This window comes from Aspergillus karnatakaensis (genome assembly GCF_047715665.1).
Source record: "Aspergillus karnatakaensis strain CBS 102800 unplaced genomic scaffold BJY04scaffold_22, whole genome shotgun sequence".
Lineage (NCBI taxonomy): Eukaryota > Fungi > Ascomycota > Eurotiomycetes > Eurotiales > Aspergillaceae > Aspergillus > Aspergillus karnatakaensis.
In genome coordinates, this window is record NW_027395734.1 from 134,053 (window position 1) to 151,236 (window position 17,184).

The 17,184-nt window shown below is 51.7% G+C and overlaps 9 protein-coding genes across 9 annotated transcripts; 5 read left to right on the plus strand and 4 right to left on the minus strand.

The window, feature by feature from the left end:
* Nucleotides 1–1,978: 1,978 nt before the first annotated feature.
* BJY04DRAFT_188092 (uncharacterized protein) lies at nucleotides 1,979–3,058 on the minus strand. Its single transcript, XM_073711163.1, has one exon. The coding sequence runs from the start codon at nucleotides 2,988–2,990 to the stop codon at nucleotides 2,280–2,282; it is 711 nt and encodes a 236-aa protein (XP_073571583.1). The 5' UTR covers nucleotides 2,991–3,058; the 3' UTR covers nucleotides 1,979–2,279.
* A 287-nt stretch (nucleotides 3,059–3,345) lies between these two features.
* Nucleotides 3,346–4,145, minus strand: BJY04DRAFT_188093 (uncharacterized protein). Its single transcript, XM_073711164.1, has one exon. The coding sequence runs from the start codon at nucleotides 3,948–3,950 to the stop codon at nucleotides 3,573–3,575; it is 378 nt and encodes a 125-aa protein (XP_073571584.1). The 5' UTR covers nucleotides 3,951–4,145; the 3' UTR covers nucleotides 3,346–3,572.
* A 61-nt stretch (nucleotides 4,146–4,206) lies between these two features.
* On the plus strand, nucleotides 4,207–6,287 carry BJY04DRAFT_227556 (uncharacterized protein). Its single transcript, XM_073718653.1, has 2 exons — nucleotides 4,207–5,171; nucleotides 5,222–6,287. The coding sequence occupies exons 1-2, from the start codon at nucleotides 4,722–4,724 to the stop codon at nucleotides 6,065–6,067; spliced, it is 1,296 nt and encodes a 431-aa protein (XP_073571585.1). The 5' UTR covers nucleotides 4,207–4,721; the 3' UTR covers nucleotides 6,068–6,287.
* Nucleotides 6,288–6,669: 382 nt separating this feature from the next.
* On the plus strand, nucleotides 6,670–8,393 carry BJY04DRAFT_207272 (aldehyde dehydrogenase family protein; the record flags this gene model as incomplete). Its single annotated transcript, XM_073713837.1, has 4 exons — nucleotides 6,670–7,666; nucleotides 7,715–7,799; nucleotides 7,845–7,903; nucleotides 7,948–8,393. The coding sequence occupies 4 exons, from the start codon at nucleotides 6,670–6,672 to the stop codon at nucleotides 8,391–8,393; spliced, it is 1,587 nt and encodes a 528-aa protein (XP_073571586.1).
* A 603-nt stretch (nucleotides 8,394–8,996) lies between these two features.
* Nucleotides 8,997–10,132, minus strand: BJY04DRAFT_207273 (Trichodiene synthase-domain-containing protein; the record flags this gene model as incomplete). Its single annotated transcript, XM_073713838.1, has 2 exons — nucleotides 8,997–9,071; nucleotides 9,197–10,132. 2 exons carry the CDS (start codon nucleotides 10,130–10,132, stop codon nucleotides 8,997–8,999), a joined length of 1,011 nt encoding a protein of 336 aa, XP_073571587.1.
* Nucleotides 10,133–10,665: 533 nt separating this feature from the next.
* On the plus strand, nucleotides 10,666–12,497 carry BJY04DRAFT_227563 (cytochrome P450; the record flags this gene model as incomplete). Its single annotated transcript, XM_073718654.1, has 5 exons — nucleotides 10,666–10,879; nucleotides 10,933–11,783; nucleotides 11,851–11,980; nucleotides 12,019–12,178; nucleotides 12,249–12,497. The coding sequence occupies 5 exons, from the start codon at nucleotides 10,666–10,668 to the stop codon at nucleotides 12,442–12,444; spliced, it is 1,551 nt and encodes a 516-aa protein (XP_073571588.1). The 3' UTR covers nucleotides 12,445–12,497.
* A 798-nt stretch (nucleotides 12,498–13,295) lies between these two features.
* On the plus strand, nucleotides 13,296–13,953 carry BJY04DRAFT_188099 (uncharacterized protein; the record flags this gene model as incomplete). The annotated part of the gene is made up of 2 exons (XM_073711165.1): nucleotides 13,296–13,301; nucleotides 13,480–13,953. The coding sequence occupies 2 exons, from the start codon at nucleotides 13,296–13,298 to the stop codon at nucleotides 13,807–13,809; spliced, it is 336 nt and encodes a 111-aa protein (XP_073571589.1). The 3' UTR covers nucleotides 13,810–13,953.
* Nucleotides 13,954–14,064: 111 nt separating this feature from the next.
* BJY04DRAFT_188100 (kinase-like domain-containing protein) lies at nucleotides 14,065–15,159 on the minus strand. The gene has a single exon (XM_073711166.1). It carries the CDS (start codon nucleotides 15,125–15,127, stop codon nucleotides 14,183–14,185), a length of 945 nt encoding a protein of 314 aa, XP_073571590.1. The 5' UTR covers nucleotides 15,128–15,159; the 3' UTR covers nucleotides 14,065–14,182.
* Nucleotides 15,160–15,307: 148 nt separating this feature from the next.
* BJY04DRAFT_53994 (uncharacterized protein) lies at nucleotides 15,308–16,690 on the plus strand. Its single transcript, XM_073720595.1, has one exon. It carries the CDS (start codon nucleotides 15,468–15,470, stop codon nucleotides 16,611–16,613), a length of 1,146 nt encoding a protein of 381 aa, XP_073571591.1. The 5' UTR covers nucleotides 15,308–15,467; the 3' UTR covers nucleotides 16,614–16,690.
* Nucleotides 16,691–17,184: the final 494 nt, after the last annotated feature.

Here is a 17,184-nt window from a genome sequence, read left to right on the forward strand (position 1 = left end):
CAAACTTCTCGCGTAGAATGACCGCTCCGGCACCAAGGGTAGTTGTCCAGGGCGTGTATTGAGAAGCCTTTCTTCGACAAGGGACCGACATGCTTGTCGTACAATATCGGTCTTGTTCATTCCCTGCCAGTCATCCTAATCTTCTGATTATATTCTTCAACAATGAATCCTTTCCTTTGCTAGTGTAGCCAGGCACAAGCCCCGAACTCGGAAGAAGGTTGAAGATCACCGCAGGCCGAAAGACAGGCGCCTGAGAAAGCTTCTGCTGAACCCACGGGTGATTCTGATCATAAATATCCCCTTTAGCAATCACAGTGCGCCACTCAGCATCATCCAACTCGTCCTTGTGCAAAAAGAGCCAGAATCGTTCGACCAAAGCCTTCGTGTGCGTTGCCCAGAGCTTTCGCTCGCAGTTTAAGCAATGCTGCGACAATTCGTATCTGTCTATCTGGGGTTTCTCAATGCCCTCCATAGTTTGGAGGGAGAATAACTCTGCTATTTGCTGATCATCAAACAACTCCACAACAATGTCCACCGGGCCAGCAACACGAAAGGTTTCATAGCTGAGAATATCGTCCGGGTCCAAGTCGTCCCAATCAAAGATATGGCCCATCCTCAGGCGGATCTTGAGGTATGCAAGAGGGGTGATAACAAAGAGGGTTTTCAGGTCGTGCAAGCCCGATAAGAATTGCCAATTCCTTCTCAGTGATGGGTTATCCGGGGAAGATGGCGGCCATGAAATGAGTTTCTCGGTCTCCCAAAATACAGCGGCCGAGTGGGATCTCAGGTCTTGCAGAGTGAGCCGGTAGTAGTATGTTTAAAACCAGTGGTAGACCCATTGTTGTTCTCATTGCCGCAGATGCTGTTGAAAGATCGAGGCATGTACGTGGAAAGAGCAAATCCGACGGGACTATTGTCGTCCTCTGTATCAGAGGGCTCAAGGTTCCAGCTGCCGTCAAAGTATAGAAACATGTCGGTGGAGAGAACAAAACCGACTGGGTGCTCCCCAAATTCTCTTGCAATCGTTACCATCTCTCCACGGCGAAGGACGATATAACGGGCTTCCCGACAGACATGGGCAATGGACGGAATCGCCAGCAGTTCCCTGTCGAACAAATGATAGCCACGAACGTCCGCCTCCTCACTCCCCACCACATGGAGCACTCGACATGGGATAGCCAGCTCCCAGATTTATGCCCTGAGCTCGTACGGGAGGTACATAAACCTGTGGAACATGTTGTTCCTCTGTTTTAATATAGCTTCAGTAGCTTTATCATCACCCGTATCCTCATGAGCTGGGTCCACTTCATCTGCCGTGTCCTCTTCAGCCGTACCAACGGGTGGTATGTAAAGGTTAAGAAGCCTGCGAGCTTCGGCATCCATCGTTGTCTGTTCTTGTAACATCTTGCGAAGGATAGTCTTCGGATGTTGCATGGGTCGTTGGGGGTGGGGATCGTCAAAGGTCTCTATGTCTTTGCGGTGAGGACACGGTTGTCTAGGGTCAGGCTCGTGGGCCCGGGGTTCCCCAACGGATCGACCAGCGTCAAGGCCGTGTTGGGAGTTAGCCATCTTGGAGTTGTATCCCTCTTGGAGTTGTATCCCAGCAACGGAAAGGGGTGAATTTATGCAGGTGGCGTGAAGCGGCTGTGTGAGTAAGGACTGTAAGATATCGAGGGAGAGAAATGGCTAGCTTAAGGAAAGAAGGAATATCGTTAGATGGCGGCAGAACAGTAAAGAAGCTCTGGAGGCGGAGGAAACCCCCGGAGGTCAGTACGTATCTGCTCGGTGTGAACCCTGGATTGACCTGGAGAACCCAGCTGGCCTCCGAGCCAATTGGTGACTACCATCCAACCTTCCTGTTATGCCGCTGTTCTATAGCTGACCGACGTTTAGATGAATCTTAACTACTTTGACTGTAGAGGGACTTTCCGCTACGAACCAACTACGCCTTTTTCAGCGGTTCACTCGACATTCGTAAGCGTCGGCCCGATGGGGAATTTTATTCACAAACAACACATTCAGTCATGTTCTCTGCGCTCACACGGCCGGATATATCTGCCCCGGGGCTATGTCTTCTATGTGCACGTTTAACGAGAAATTGGACAATCCTCCCCCCTTTCTCGGCAACCTCGCTCAATTCTCTCCATGCATCCCGTCGGTGTGGAAACGCGCAGTATGGAAATGGTAGCGTAGTATGGCACAGGATTGTGTACTCGTTTGGTAGACCTCCCGCCGAAGTCCGCGGGGCCTATCCGTACGAGGCAGGGTGCTCCTCCCTCCTAATTCTCATCAGCATTCTCCCCCTCCGAACCTGGCCCCTTTAAATTGCCTCCTTCCTCTTCAACATCACACTCTAAAGCGGCATCATCCTCTCCGATTCTCCTCCTCCACATCCCAACCGTAACAACAATCGCCCTCTCAGCATCTCCATTCCACCTGACACTAAACCCCGTCCTCCGGATCACTCTAACAACAATCCTCCCGATCTCCGTAACCCTGATCTTACTCCCGACAAACCGCCCAAAGACAAGCGCAACATCTTCCCTCCCATTAGCTAAGGCCTCTGTACTCTGCTCATGGAAGAAAACATATCCTAAACTCTCATCATCCCTCTCCCCATCCATTTCATCCCGCCCACAGGTCCGGCAGCATGACCAGTTCATCCTCGCCACTATACCACGTCTCTCAAGACTATCAAACGCACGCTGTAGTTTGTCGAAATTAGTTGGGCCAGACGGCCAGGTAGATTGAACTCGCAGCCGCGCGTTCCATTCTCCGGAGACAATCTCTTTGGCTGTTGCTAGGGCTTCTTGCTCTGTTGGTGCGGGTTCCCCGTCCTCGGGTAAGTTCGATTCGAGATTTGACGCGACGGACTCGATGATCTCGTCGTAGTCCCAGAAGCCGGATTTGACTTTCCAGCGTGCGAGGTGGCGGGCGTGGGTGGATGGGTCATTGGTAGTTGTCATTGTGGGTAGTGGTGGCGCTAGCATGTGGAGTTTGAAGTTCGAGTAATATTAGCTTGGATATTCACTTGCGGCGGTTGAAAAGGAAATACTCGCGGTGTATTTAAGCTTGCTTGTTTGTTGGCTGCTCGGGCTGGTGACTATTTAGGTTTCAGTTAGGGCGGAATACGAGGTCCTGCCTGGTTTTACTGCCTGGTGCCTGCTTGGAGGAAGGTTCCGAGGATGGCTCGATTGGCATTCTGCCTATGCGCCGATGCGGTGTGGGAGATGCGTGCGTCTCGGATTTTCTTCCGAAAATGTGTTGGTGATGTTAAGTCTCACCAGGTGTGTGCACCTGCGCTTTACGCGAGCACGAAAATGATCGAACCTTAATATTGGGTCTGAGCCAGATTACCCGTTCGGTTGAGATTTTTTCCTGGATCTTGAGATTTAACGGCACGAAAAAGTTTCAGATCGAAAAGCTGAGATGGGTGATATCATTGCTGTAGTATATAAGGCTAGGTAGTATACAATCGCTGGCGCGCTATCTGATTTCGGTCTCAATCTCTCTATACACATCAGCGGCCATGTTTGATTATCGTGAGCAGCCCCAACTCACCATCATCTGCCTCACTCGACTTCCTCACTTTTATCCTCGCCCCGATTCTTACCCCTCCACCACCGCATAACCGCCTGATAGTAGAAATACGTCTCGAACGTTCCCCAGATGCCGAGCAGAGTGTACAGCACAATCCTCACGTTCTTGCTGATTCCTAGACCCTCGAGACTGATTTTGGGCAGTTGTGGATTAGGATTCTGTTTTGGATCCGGATTTTGTGGTTTGTTCGTTGAGGGCGTCGTCGTTGAGAATGTGGGGTTGCGGAGGTGGATTCCGGTCGGTGTCCGAGAGGGAAGACACAAGTACGTCGAAGCTGTTTGTCGTTTCGCCCTCTGCACTCCGAGACTATACTGATGAAATCGAGGTATCGACCGCGCAATCAAGGACATCTTGACGTAAAGTATTTGTCTGTTGCGACCGCACTGCGAGGGCTGCAGTTCGAGATATATATCTCACCCCAAGGCGGTTCCCGAGCCTCGTCACGCGCCCGCGGCACAACAAGCCCTACAAGGACACCACAGTATCACTTCACGCCCATCTATCCACTCCCACCCATCAAACCTTTGCCAAGCAGTCTGACAGTCGCAATCACGATAAAAACTCGCCAACCGGCCTCGGAGTCACCGATCTTGAGGCCGATGACATCAGCGACCCAATACGAGGGCTCGTTCTCCACAGCCCGTCCAAAACCTCTTCTGATTCGGGCACCGCTCACCACCGTTTGCGGCTATGCTCACCCAAGGAAAGCTCAGCGCAACTAAGCTGTAGTGGAACAATGCCGCGCATGCTTATTCGCCTGTTTCGATTATCTCAGGGACTGTCTCAGGGACTGTGCCCCGTTGCAAATTGCGGCTGCCAATTGACGTCCCGGCTGCGGTTCAGGATCAGCTCCTGCTCAATTTCGTGCCTGCCCGAGGCCTGCTTTTGGCCCCATTGTTCGTTTGCTGTTTGCTAATGGGGTTTCAGGCTAAACTAGAGCCAGGAGTTGGAGTTGGAGTAATCATGTGTCATCTTTGGTTCGTTCTTTGAGCGTGAGGTTGCTGTCGCCTGTCGGTCCCCTGCTTTCTCCAGCCTTCAAATTCGAATCTTGAGACTTGATCTGCTCTTCGTTCTCATCGACTGCAATTCCGCGCGCGACGCTCCCATGGCGACAGCGTAAAATGTTCAAACCACGCAAGCAGAAGCCCTTCGCTGCGCCCGCCGTTCCCTTCCCAGTTACAGTCGTCCTCCGCCGACGACTCACCCTCGCAATCCTCGTTCTCGCTTTGTACATTATCTATCACTACATACCGCTCTCATTCCCAGTCCCGTCGCGGAACAGAACCGTCGTGTCCGGGAAATGGCTGCCAGATTATGACACCGAAGAAGCCCCGCGATACCTCCACCATTCGTCGTTTCGAGCGAATCCAGATCGCGAGTATGAGCGCAAAGTGTCGGACGCGCTGCTGGAGATCGAGAAGCGTGTTTTAAGTGAAAACGGTGGGAATAAGCGTGCGGAGGAGCGCATTTGGCAATTGCGCTTGGGGACCGCGGGTCGGAAATTGGAGGAGATTGAACGCGGCGGTGACTCGCTCAAGTTTGAGGAGAAGAATGGGGATTGGGCGTATACTGTGAGTTTATTCTTGAACTGGGAGATTGCGACTATGCTGACAATCATCAGTTGGTTACAGATGAATACGCGCACGAGTTCCTAACGACTATTCTACCCACAATCCCCGAGCTGAAGAAGCTCTATGATTCCTACCCCTACCACGTTATTCGGTCGGATCTCCTTCGATACCTTTTGCTCTGGTACTACGGCGGCTACTATGCGGATATGGATGTCTACCCAGCGAAATCGATCAAGCAATGTCCGTCCCTTAAACCGCTTTTCTCCGACCTCGGTACGGGGCACACGGATGTTTCCTTGGTGGTGGGAGTGGAGATTGACGAGCCGCATGCGTCAATGCAACTCATGCGTGACTGGCATTGGATTCGCACATACGGGTTTATTCAGTATACAATGTTCGCGCCACAACGATTCAGCCCCTTGCTGCGGGAGGTGATTGTCCGCGTGCTGTCGTATACGCGCCAGCAGAACAAGTGGAGCATTCCGCTGATCGGGCCGCGATACAACGAGAAGACAATTCTCGAAGTCACCGGTCCGGGAGTTTTTACCGATGCGATCCTCGATGCGCTTTCGGATTCTCTGCCGACGACGCATCCTATGATCGCGAAGTCAGTCAAGGCGGACGAGAAGATTGGAGATCTTGCAGCTCCGTGGGGAGAGATAGACAGACGGCTAACGTGGGCGCCGTTCCACAAGCTTCAGCAGCCGATCTGTGTCGATGGACAAGAGACAGCGGTTGGAAAGACCAACGGGGGTGTCTGTGTTCTCCCGATTAATGCCTGGGGGAATGGTCAGCGGCATAGTGGTGCGGAGAACTTTCGCAGCCAGCATGCTTGTATTAACCATCGGTTTGGAGGGACATGGAAGAAGGGGTGGTGGCAGAGACATTTTGGTTAGGTTTGTATACTGCCTTGCCTGTGTGTTATTTTCCGGCAACTCTGTTATATTTTCTTATTGTATATATTGCATCGGGCGGCGCTCTTATACCTGTTTCATGAGCCACGGCCCTTATGGCATCAACATGAGTGTTTCTTATAGCGACTCTGAAGTTCAGAATTATACGTCTTTCATCTTCACTAGAATCGAACAAGCATTTTACCCCACAAGGCCAACCGCCAAGTTCATGTGGAAACGTCGAGGCTCGGCTTGGACCACGGGCCGCGGTGATATCGGCTGTCTTGGTGCGGAGAATTCGAAACCTCCTCCTGCAGCCAATAACCCCAGACCACCCTTTGGAAATTGCTGTATCACCTAGAGACCTTGTACACCGAACCATCACTATGCTCTGCCCCTCAAAGCGCGAATCGGAAGCGACGCCTGCCCGAGCTCCTGCCTCCTGCAGGCTGGACGTTTCTCTTGGCCGGATCCCCTCAACTCGCACAACCGCACTGACATGTGCTTCACCTGCGAACTCAGGGGCAATAGCTAAATAAAAGCTTTCGACCGGCGAAATCTCTACTTTTCCGAACTCAAAATTTGAGAAATCAAACCCGCCCACCATGACGTCCTACACCCCCGAACCCGCCGTCGAAAACGCCTACACAACCCTCCGCTCGACCTTCCGGTCCGGCAAAACCAAAGAACTCGCCTGGCGCCGCTGGCAACTCAAGCAAATCTGGTGGCTAGTGAAAGACAATGAGCAAGTGATCCACGAAGCCCTAAAAGCCGACATGAACCGGCACCCATTCGAGACAACCTTCACGGAAATCACCAACGTGCAAACCGACCTGATCGAGCACCTCAAAAACATCGACTCCTGGACCGCAGACCAGAAACCCAACGCGGGCATGATGACCTTCATGCTGAAGCCGATCGTGCGTCCCGAGCCGCTGGGCGTGGCGCTGATTATCGGGCCGTGGAATTTCCCGTTCTCGCTGCTGGTGCAGCCGCTCATTGCGGCGATTACGGCGGGGTGTTGCGTGCTGCTCAAGCCTTCGGAGGTGACGAGTGCTGTGCAGGGGTTGTTTGTGGATTTGGTGCCGAAGTATCTGGATACGAGTGCTGTGAGGGTTGTAACCGGGGGTGCGGCGGAGACGGGCCGGTTGCTGCAGCGGAAGTTTGATCATATCTTCTTTACTGGGTCGGTTCCTGTTGCGAGGCATATTGCTGCTGCGGCGGCGAAGCATCTGACGCCGACGGTGCTGGAGCTTGGTGGGCAGTGTCCGGCGATTGTGACCAGTTCGGCGGATGTGGAGGCTGCGGCGAAGGATATTGCTTGGATCAAGTTTATGAATTCCGGGCAGATTTGTCTGTCGGTGAATCATGTCTTTGCGCATCCGTCGGTCGAGAGGAAGTTGGTCGAGAGGATGATCTTTTGGTTGAATGAGTATAATAAGGGGTCGAAGGATTCGTTGACGCATATTGTGAACGATAAGAACTATAGCCGGTTGAACGGGCTGCTTGAGAGATCCGCTGGGAATGTTGAGTATAATGGAGTTCCGGACGCGAAGACGAGGAAGCTTCCTCCGACTATTGTGAGCGATGTCAAAGTGACAGGTATGCACGTTGTCGATGGCGCTTGATATTGGTCTAACTGTTCACTAGACTCGCTTCTGTCCGAGGAGCTGTTTGGAACAATCTGCCCCGTCGTGAAAGCTACTACGAAGGAGGCCATCGAATCTATCAATAGGTATGGCGTGTTGTCTTGGTGAATTGGGTCGACTGACAGGTGAAGCCTCCCTCATCCTCTAGCCATCTACGTCTTTAGTAAGAACCAGGAAGAGATCGATAACGGTACGTCTTCTCTCTATATTCTAGGCAACCCTAACACTCTATAGTTATCTCCTCTACCCTCTCCGGTGGCGTAACCATCAACGGCGTCCTCCTCCACGCCATGGTTCCAGACGCGCCCTTCGGCGGTGTCGGCGATTCCGGCCACGGCGCCTACCACGGCTCTTACGGCTTCAAATCTTTCACTCACTATCGCACAATTGCACGCCCCTCGCCCTTCTTCCTCAAAGTCACCAACTTCATGCGTCCACCGTACTCCGTTGAAGACATTCCCAAGCTGGCGGTGAAGGATAGCGTGGGTATCAAAAGGAACTGGAGCCTTGAGAAGGAAAGGCAGGCGGTTCAACGAGGTCTGGTCATCCTGAAACTCTTCCGTTATGTTAAGCTTTTGGCGTTCTTCGTTGTCCTGTTAGGGGTCGCTGATTTTGCGGTTGTAGATAAACGCTTGGGTATCTTTAAGGGAGTGAGGGATTTGTTTAGGGCGATCTTTTGAGTGCCATGAGCCAAGGGGGGGATGTGATTTGTACTTTACGGTGATAGTTGTGGGCTTATTCTGATGTGTGATGCTGCGAGTGCTGTTTTACTTTTATCGCCCATGCTACGGGTATCTTTTATGTACGAAGTTAGACCGATCGAGGTCGTGTGTTCTTGTGTCTATTAGTTCTGATATACTATTCCTTTACCCTTTTTAGAGTGCAGTGTAAAATCCGCGATCAACGATAGTACCCACGCTCTGCATGTCGTATGATACGTCCACCCTAATGACCTAAATCCGTGCTGGATTGCAGGTGGCTAGTGCCTGCTCTGTTCCATCTCTTCTACTAAGCAGATCATTCTCGTCACCTAATGGACTACCATGTGTGCGGAACCTAAAGAGCGGAGGTGCGTAGCACCAACACTGACCGGCCATATCTCCCATATCAACAAATCTCTATCTTCAAATCAACGAGGAGCACACCCTACATTGGACCGTGGCGCTTTTGCAATAGGTCAGGGCCACTGATAGGGATTATCATCGTGCCAGATGACCGTAATTCCATATCCTCGCGTATGGATGTCTTGGGCTAGTCTTGTACACCTCCATATATCAGCGCTATTAGTAACACCCTGTATGACTCCCCAGGACTTGGATATCATTTGCCGAACTTTGTGAAGGACCGCAGGCGGCTACCTAGAACTATCTTATCATGAACAGGAAATCATGCCTCTTCAGTTCCTCAAGCCGCTCGTGTCGGATTGGCCGTTTGTTACCGTGCAATCCTCCATCGCAAAAGTTCCCCCAGCGGCCCCAAGCACATCAAGACTCATCCTATGATATCGCGCCAGCTCCTCATTCCCCGACTCCGCGCAAAGCCTCACAATCTTATATCGACTACACGAAAGATGATACCTCACATACCCTCTAAAGAACCCCCCAATGCGCTCAGAAAGCCTCGCATCCCCCAACAGCCCCAAAATCCCCCTTATCCTCTGCGACGAGCCCATCGCGACATCCACCAACTCCACCAGAACATCCCGCACCGCTCTCCCACTACACTCTGCCTGATTGAGCGGAAAGTTAACCCTTTCAAACGCACTCTCACTCTCCTTGTAATAAGAAAACAGATCATTAACCGTCCCCACAAAATCCTCTAGCTCAGCCTCTAGCGACGCAACGAACGGGAGATACTCCCTCTGCGGGAACTCCGCCTCAGGGAAACACACAACCGCTTGCACGGGCCCCTGCCCGCTCATCCGCCGGATATAGCTCGGGTAGTTAGACCCCGAGTATCCACGGAACAGCGTTCTCTCGAGACAGGTAGCCTGGATGAATTCCAGCGCTCCCCGGAAGAGCGTTGTCTGTGCATACGGCCCATAATGCCGCAGGAGGAGCGGAAGCGACGCGAAGAAAGAGTTCCAGACAGGGTGCTTAATCTGGTCTCGGGCTGAGAGCTGGGTGCAGAGGTTTGTGAGGCTGTCGTGCTGCTCGATGGGGATGTCGTCGACGGACATTTGGAAGGCGTCGTAGAAGGCGACTGCCTGCCGGATTTCGAGCGGGAGGAAGGGGAATGTGCAGTGGACGTAGATGGCTAGCTCGTGGACGATTTTGGGGTTGTGCGGGATGTAGGGGAGGACGAAGTCGTCGAGGGGCGTTAGGTCTTCTGGTGGGAGGGGGGTGGTGTCGTTGTAGGCGAAGCGGTGGAGGAAGGTGACGAGGATGTTGCTGAGGTCTTGGGCTGAGATTTGGTCCATTGTGGGTTATCTGAATGATGGAGATCATGGAAGGGATATGGGATTCTGACCATGCGGGTTTTAAATAGTTGTTTAGGTCACGATGTTTGTCGTACAGGGCTTGCCATCACAGTACGGGCCCATGATCTGGAGTCGTGATATCACAACGCTCTCAGAGTCTGGAACTAGAGTCAGCAGGATGAAGCTAAATACATGCTTTGGGGGGGGGGGGTCCTGTTATCATGAATTCATGATTCAAACTTTGAGAGCGCTGAATTCGCTCATGACAGGCCTGTCAGAGGTCGAAGTATGATCAGCAGGCCGAACTTAATTCAGCCTCTGGGCTTTCAGAGAGCTGTGATGTGTTCATGAATTATGTGTTGAGGTAATTATGTCACGGCTTATGCTCATGAATATATAGAGACTAGCACCGAGTAGGACAAGGAAAGGGAACAAGATTTGATGAGATCGTGCATATATTCCCTAGTACAACCAAGGAGAGCAACTCCCAACGTCTTTACACTTGTTACCCGATACCCTGCATCTTGCACTAAATGAATCTCCTTCAATGGGCGCGATGGGAGGTTCTCCTACTCGGTCTTGTGCCTATCTATCTTACGCGAACCATATATCGGCTTTACCTCCACCCGTTGGCCAAATTTCCAGGCCCGAGGCTTACGGCCACAACCAGCCTCTACGAGGTCTATCACGATATTATCCGCGGGAGAAGGTTCGTCTGGGAAATCGAAAAGATGCACGAGAAATACGGTATCTGCTGCGTCAGGATATCGAGTGGTCGATGATGTACTAACAACATAAAGGCCCTATCGTCCGTATCACCCCTAATGAGCTGCACATCAAAGATTCATCCTTCTACCATGAGATTTACACCTCCGCCCCCCGCAAGCGCAATAAAGACCCGAACTTTGTCGGGCTCTTCGGATCACCAACTTCCATGATCGCAAGCGTTGACCATGATCATCACCGGTTCCGTCGGGGGATACTAGGTCACCTGTTTTCGAAGCGGTCAATCAACAACATATCACCACTGATACATGCGAAGGTGCAGAGACTCATGGAACGATTGGAGCAGTTTCGCAACGATGATAGGGTTGTCCATCTCAGCGCCGCGTTCGTAGCCCTTGCCGCGGATATTATAACATCCTACTCCTACGGTGAGAGCTGCAATTTCCTCGATGATGAGACCTTCCGGAGTGACGTGCGGGATGCGATTATTGAGACCGAGGAACTGGACCACATCACTCGATTGTACCCTTTCGTGTTGACGGTTCTTCACTATATTCCGCTTTGCCTCTTTGCAGCCATAAAGCCCGCAACGGCGATCATGGCCCGCGTTCAGAAAAGGGTCGCAGAGAAATCAGCAAGCGTAATCCGTGCTACGGAGTCAGGAAAGTCGAAAGGGACGCTGTTTGATGCGCTTACAGACCCTCACATTCCAGCGTCAGAACGGACGCCCTCGAGAATCCACGATGAGGGCATGATTCTGCTCAGTGGAGGTACTGAGCCGGCGGCAAATGCGCTGACGGTTGCCGCCTTCCATATAATTAGGAACAAGGATATATTGTCCAACATGCGGACGGAGATCGAGGACAGCGGTATTGAGGATCTTAACACAGCGTCCCTGGCCGAGCTTGAACAGCTACCGTATCTCGTACGTTGACAACCCCTCAGCGCCGAGACATGATCTCGCTAGAAACCTATTCTAACCGACTCATCAGACCGCGGTCATTAATGAAGCCGTTCGCCTCTCACACGGCCTCACTATTCGTACTCCGCGAATCGCTCCAAACGAGACCTTGAAGTACGAAGACTACATCATCCCAGCCAAAGCACACCCCCTACCCCGAAGTAAACCTGATATAGCACTAACAAACAACAGACCCCAGTAAGCATGTCAAGCTACTTCGTGCACATGGACCCGGCGATCTTTCCAAACCCTACATCCTTCAACCCAAATCGCTGGGAAGAAACCCGGAAGCGAGGCGATAACATATCACAATTCATAACATCCTTCGGAAAAGGAAGTCGGCAATGCATTGGAATCAAGTTCGTGAACCCAATAGCCCTTTCTTTACCTGGCTACACTGCTCAAGCTGATACCGACTGCCTTATACAGCCTCGCCTACGCAGATCTCTACTTCACTCTTGCCTCGTTTGCAACATCCTTCGATTACGAACTACATGATACTACAGAAGCCAGTGTTCGCGTTGCACTGGACCGTGGCGTGCCGTTCCCTGAGACGGGCCATTTTATGGTCAAGGCTAGGGTTGTTGGTAGATTTCGTAGTCCTACTGGTGAAAGGACTTTGTGATTCGACCAGGGGTTATGGATGGTTTAATGTAGATTGGCAGCCATATAGAATGGACATCCACTGTGAACTCACCATACCATGCCGAGAAAAGCCTTGAATCCTATGATGTTACTCTCTACTAAAACTTTCCACCGTGCTTTAACCTGCACAGGTCAAGGCAGGGCAATATGTCTTTACATCTCTTGCACAGCTGTCAATCACTTAAGAGGTTATTGCAGTGATATTCCTCGTATCGCCATCAGAGAGCCGTATTTGCGGTTGTGATGGTGCCCTTTCAAGGCCATCCTTGCGCGTGGAGGGTGGGGAGGTCCTGGCTTTCTTCTTTCCCCTTAAGCTGGTTCTGCGAGAAACGTAATTGCTTCGCTTTAGCTTGGCTAAGTCAACTGGCGCAGAAGGCAAGGAGCAAGTTGCGTGAATTTTATTGAAAAGGTCGAGAAGCAAGAGGAGGGTGGGATGGTGGAGGCGCCGGTCGAGCGAGTGGAACGGGTGGACAGATGGGCCGGGTTTGACATTTGAGTACCGAATTGGCTTCTTGAAGTTTGAATGTGGCTCATGGTTGGGGTCTGTTCAAAGCGCTTAATTTTCCTTCCTTCTTGAAATCATGGACAGCACATCGACAACGCAATTGTGCCCCTTCACCCTTCATGCAGGTTCTGTGCCGCAAACCATAACATGCATGCTCACGGGCGCCGCAGAGGAATATTAGCCAACGATGTCGGCGAAGGAGGGGCAATGCGAGTTAGAGGCGAGGCTAAAGCTGCGGCGCTTGCTGAGCGATTGAATCTGCTCTGTTCAGGTTATTGGAGTGAGGCTCTTATTCGGCGCCTAGAGGGGGCCCGAGCTGCGCCAGTATGGATGTGGGAGGGGGAGGTTGCGTGCAGTGATACCCAAGGCATAACTAGGGTAGAGGAGGCCAGATATATATAAGTGAATTGGTGCAGGTGTGGTCAGCTTACAAAACCGCCCCGTCGAACTATTGTCTTATTCCTGCGCACCTTGCGCAAAATGTCCTCCGCTCCAAGCCAAACATGGAAGAGCCCCCGCGAGCGAGCAGCAATGATAAAAAGAGCACAGGAAGACCAGCTGGCCCAGTTGCCGGTTAACAATCTCTACATCGTTCTTTGGATCCGAGACGACCCTCCCCGCCCCAATGATTTTCACTGGGCGTACTATTTCCACACCATTTCCAGCCGCGGGACTAAATACCATGTCAAAGACATAGGTAATGGGTGGATAGCAGATCATGCTCCGACCGGCGGCATCTTCAAGTCTCTCTTTCTCCATGTGGTTATTAAATTGCGAGTGTTTTGCCGGAGAAGCACGCGCTGGTTGATCAGACCATGCGTGTTCATGATGGGAAATTGAACTCATTTCAAGGTGTGACTTGTCAGGTTTGGTTGTTGGACGTTGCGCAGAGATTGGCGAGAGATGGCATTATAGAGTGCGCTAATGTGGCTGCTTTGGAGCAGGAGTGCTTTGACTTGGGGAATTATCATGCCGCTTCGGCTGCGAAGAATGATCAGCCGAGGCCTGTTGCTAAATTGAATGTGTGCCTCTGAATGCACCGCTGGTGCTGAAGTTTACTCGATCAGCTGGTATATATGATATTCACGCTCGAAGGGTCTGATCTCGGGATGTTGCGTGCTGCTGTTATACTGGCTTTGAACTTTCCGTAGTAATAGTACATTCACCCGCACGATCGCCGGATTGAATCCAACTCGCGCGACGAGAGTAGTTCCTAGAACCCGATGTAAGAGTCGACAGTCAGATTGTTAAGAGCCCTATCAGAGGCCAGCTCGTCGAGATAATGCTCGCCGCCTAGCCATGACGCGACCTGGTACCACCAACTCCCTCCCCTAAAGCGCATCGCGGTGGTAAACTCCCAGAACTCCGGATACCATCCCGCGGTTTCCCAGTCCAAGAAGCCTGTCAAATGCATATCGTCGTCAATCATTATGTTATGTGCTTTAAAGTCTCCATGAGTAAACATCACCCGGTGAGATCGGTGCCGTAACCTTTCCGCAACGGATACAGTCTTCTCAAACGCCTCATGACACTCAAACGTGCGTGACGAAGTCGGTGCGAAGAGATATTCGTAGAAAGGCTTAGCATCCCCAAATGGCCCCATGATGTGATTGGAAACCCTGTGAGTTCGAATCTCAGTCCCAAGAACTGAGCAGATACCAGTACTGGTTGGCGGCGTCCAGAGGCGCATGGCGTCGACACAGGTCTTCAACTCCTGCAACCAGGGACCCTCGTGGTCCGGGTCGAACGGTTCGTCTAAGTTGAAAAGGTCAAAGCCCGGCAGTCGTGTCATCAGAATTGAGAAACTGAGGCAAGGCTCATTTGGGTGGTCACCACAGCTGATAACTTTCGGGACCGGCATTCCTGCGGCGCGCGCCATCTGCATGGCCGCGACTTCCTGAATGCTTGCTCGGTCCGTCCATTTCATCACCAGACCGAACGGTAGCTGATAAACGTGCCATGCATTGTAGGTCCCGAACCATGAGACATAGTACTGCGAGAAGTGATAGAGGGCCTTGTGAATAATGCCCCATATTCTCCTCTTGAGCTTCCCTGGCATTGAGGGAACTGGCGGTGTGGTCTTGGAGACTGTGGTTAATGGTGGCGCAGGCCATGTGTAATCCGGCCTCAAAATCGGTGGAACCCAAATTCTGCTCATCTTGATCAAGTGGATCTTAAGGCACGACTATCTTCGATGGATAGTTGTCTGTCGAAGGTGGTTGGTTGGCTCCAGGCGACAGAACATCCGGATGATCACTTTCCCCGGATTCCGGTCCTGCTGCCTTGTCCGTCCGTCCGACAATGCCACTCCTCCTCCTCCTCCTCCTCCTCCTCCATCTCATATCTTTGGAACAAGACCTCCTGGTTGGGCTTTTGCTCAGAGATTACTTCCTTGTATTGATGCGCTTTTGAGAGCATTCTCTCCGCGAAAAACATGAAAATCTTTATTCAGCCCCCGACATAGAAAAGCGTGATGACTCGATGATGCTATTGTCAGGATGGAGGGCTACTGTTCTCAACCATCGCATCGCTCAGCCGAGCTTCTTCGATCCTTACCAAACGAGATCCTTGTATCGATTCTGGACTTGTTCCTTGCGGACGAGCTCTACACGGGGAAAAGAGGGGCAACATGGGAGGCCCAAAGCTGTCGGATCATGAACCTTAGCACCGTGATTGAGGCAACCAAACAAGTTCGAAGCGTCTGTACATCCTGGTCGGACGCAACGCGATCCTTAGTTTTCAGGCGGAAATTCTCAAGAGCCAACTTGATCCTAAAGCTCCCCCGGCTGCTCACAGAAGAGGATGTAGCGCTATTTCCCATGCTCAGGGACTGCATGGTCGAGCTGTGCTACCCGTACAGCTTCCACCTACTCTACTCCACCTTATATGATCTATACGAAGTCGAGCACAGCCTTGAGTACGTCTCCTTCATCACCTGGGAGGAAGACACCGTGACCGATGCCATGACTGGCTCAGTCAGCGGATTCGAATACTTCGGGATGGGCAGCGAGTTGATGAAGAAGTTTGAAACGGAGTGTATCAAAACCGGGCTCAAACTCGCAACAGGGCAAAATAAGCGTCCAAACGGGGGCACAGAAGCCGACAGCCTCCGACTGAAGGAGGAAGGAATAGACGCCATGGTAAAGTTTTTCTACAAAGAACTCCTGGCACTCTGGTACTACAACGCGCATTACGTGCGACAGATCCTCAGCCCCTTTCCGAGTCTCGAATACTTTGTTCTGCCCGACTTTCTGCATATCCCACTGCTGGCCAAGAAGGAGTTCTTCTTCCCAACTCTAACCGACGATTCACTCTTCGCGCCCGTGACTTCATCACCCTGCTATATACAGAGCACTTCGCACAAGGACAATTACCAGGAGGGAGCAGGTCGCAGCTACGCAGATCTCATGGGATCTGCCAAATCCGTGCGCGTGCAGTCCTCGCACTGCAATCCGATTAGGAGCCGCATCTCGCAAACATCCAGAAACGTTCCCTCATTCTCGCTGTCATTTATGGTTTTCAATCGCTGGACGGATGGGATTTTATTCGATCTCGGCGAGGATATCTTTGAGTTGATAGCGGCGCAACTAGACAAGGCGGTTACGGACAGTGCGCTAAGCGGGAAGTGTACATTTTTCGACTGAGATTTTGAGGGGCGTTATGGACGCGCGGTATCTGCGAGTATGGGCGGTACATGGTATATAGTCACCTGGATGAATATATTGGCAATATGTTGAATCCCAGCTGCCGGACAGCCCTTTAACTGCGGTCCGTATGCGCCACTCTTACAGTCATTATTCACAATTTGGTGGGTCGTAAGACGAGAAATGCTTGTGCATACGATGGCTTATCTACTGCAAAGCTTGTTTCTCGCCTCGTTTGAACAAGTGCTACTGCAGAGAACGTCCTGCGTAGATCGAGTTCTATATTCCCCAGGAGGAGCTCCAAGTCCAACATGACTCGCAAGCAGCAACCCCGCCAAGGACCGTGAAGATCGGCCCCAAATCGGCGCAACATGGAACCTAATGCAGAAATAACACCCGCAACACCTCTCTCACAAAAGCACGGATTGCAATTGGTCTCTGATAGCAATGATCCATAAAATAATAACCCAGATAATTGAACTCATATTCAACTGCATCTCTCTTCATTGAGCTTCCCACCACCCCCTCCGCCGCACCAAACCTCCCGCCAGCGCATCGGAGACTCAACCAC

Bases quoted from the DNA above. Each gene is read 5' to 3' on its own strand.
- BJY04DRAFT_188092 (XM_073711163.1), bottom strand. From the start codon at position 2,990: ATGCTAGCGCCACCACTACCCACAATGACAACTACCAATGACCCATCC.
- BJY04DRAFT_188093 (XM_073711164.1), bottom strand. From the start codon at position 3,950: ATGTCCTTGATTGCGCGGTCGATACCTCGATTTCATCAGTATAGTCTC.
- BJY04DRAFT_227556 (XM_073718653.1), top strand. From the start codon at position 4,722: ATGTTCAAACCACGCAAGCAGAAGCCCTTCGCTGCGCCCGCCGTTCCC. The intron at 5,172-5,221 runs GTGAGTTTATTC...GACAATCATCAG, and splicing joins ATGGGGATTGGGCGTATACT to TTGGTTACAGATGAATACGC.
- BJY04DRAFT_188100 (XM_073711166.1), bottom strand. From the start codon at position 15,127: ATGAGCAGAATTTGGGTTCCACCGATTTTGAGGCCGGATTACACATGG.
- BJY04DRAFT_53994 (XM_073720595.1), top strand. From the start codon at position 15,468: ATGGAGGGCTACTGTTCTCAACCATCGCATCGCTCAGCCGAGCTTCTT.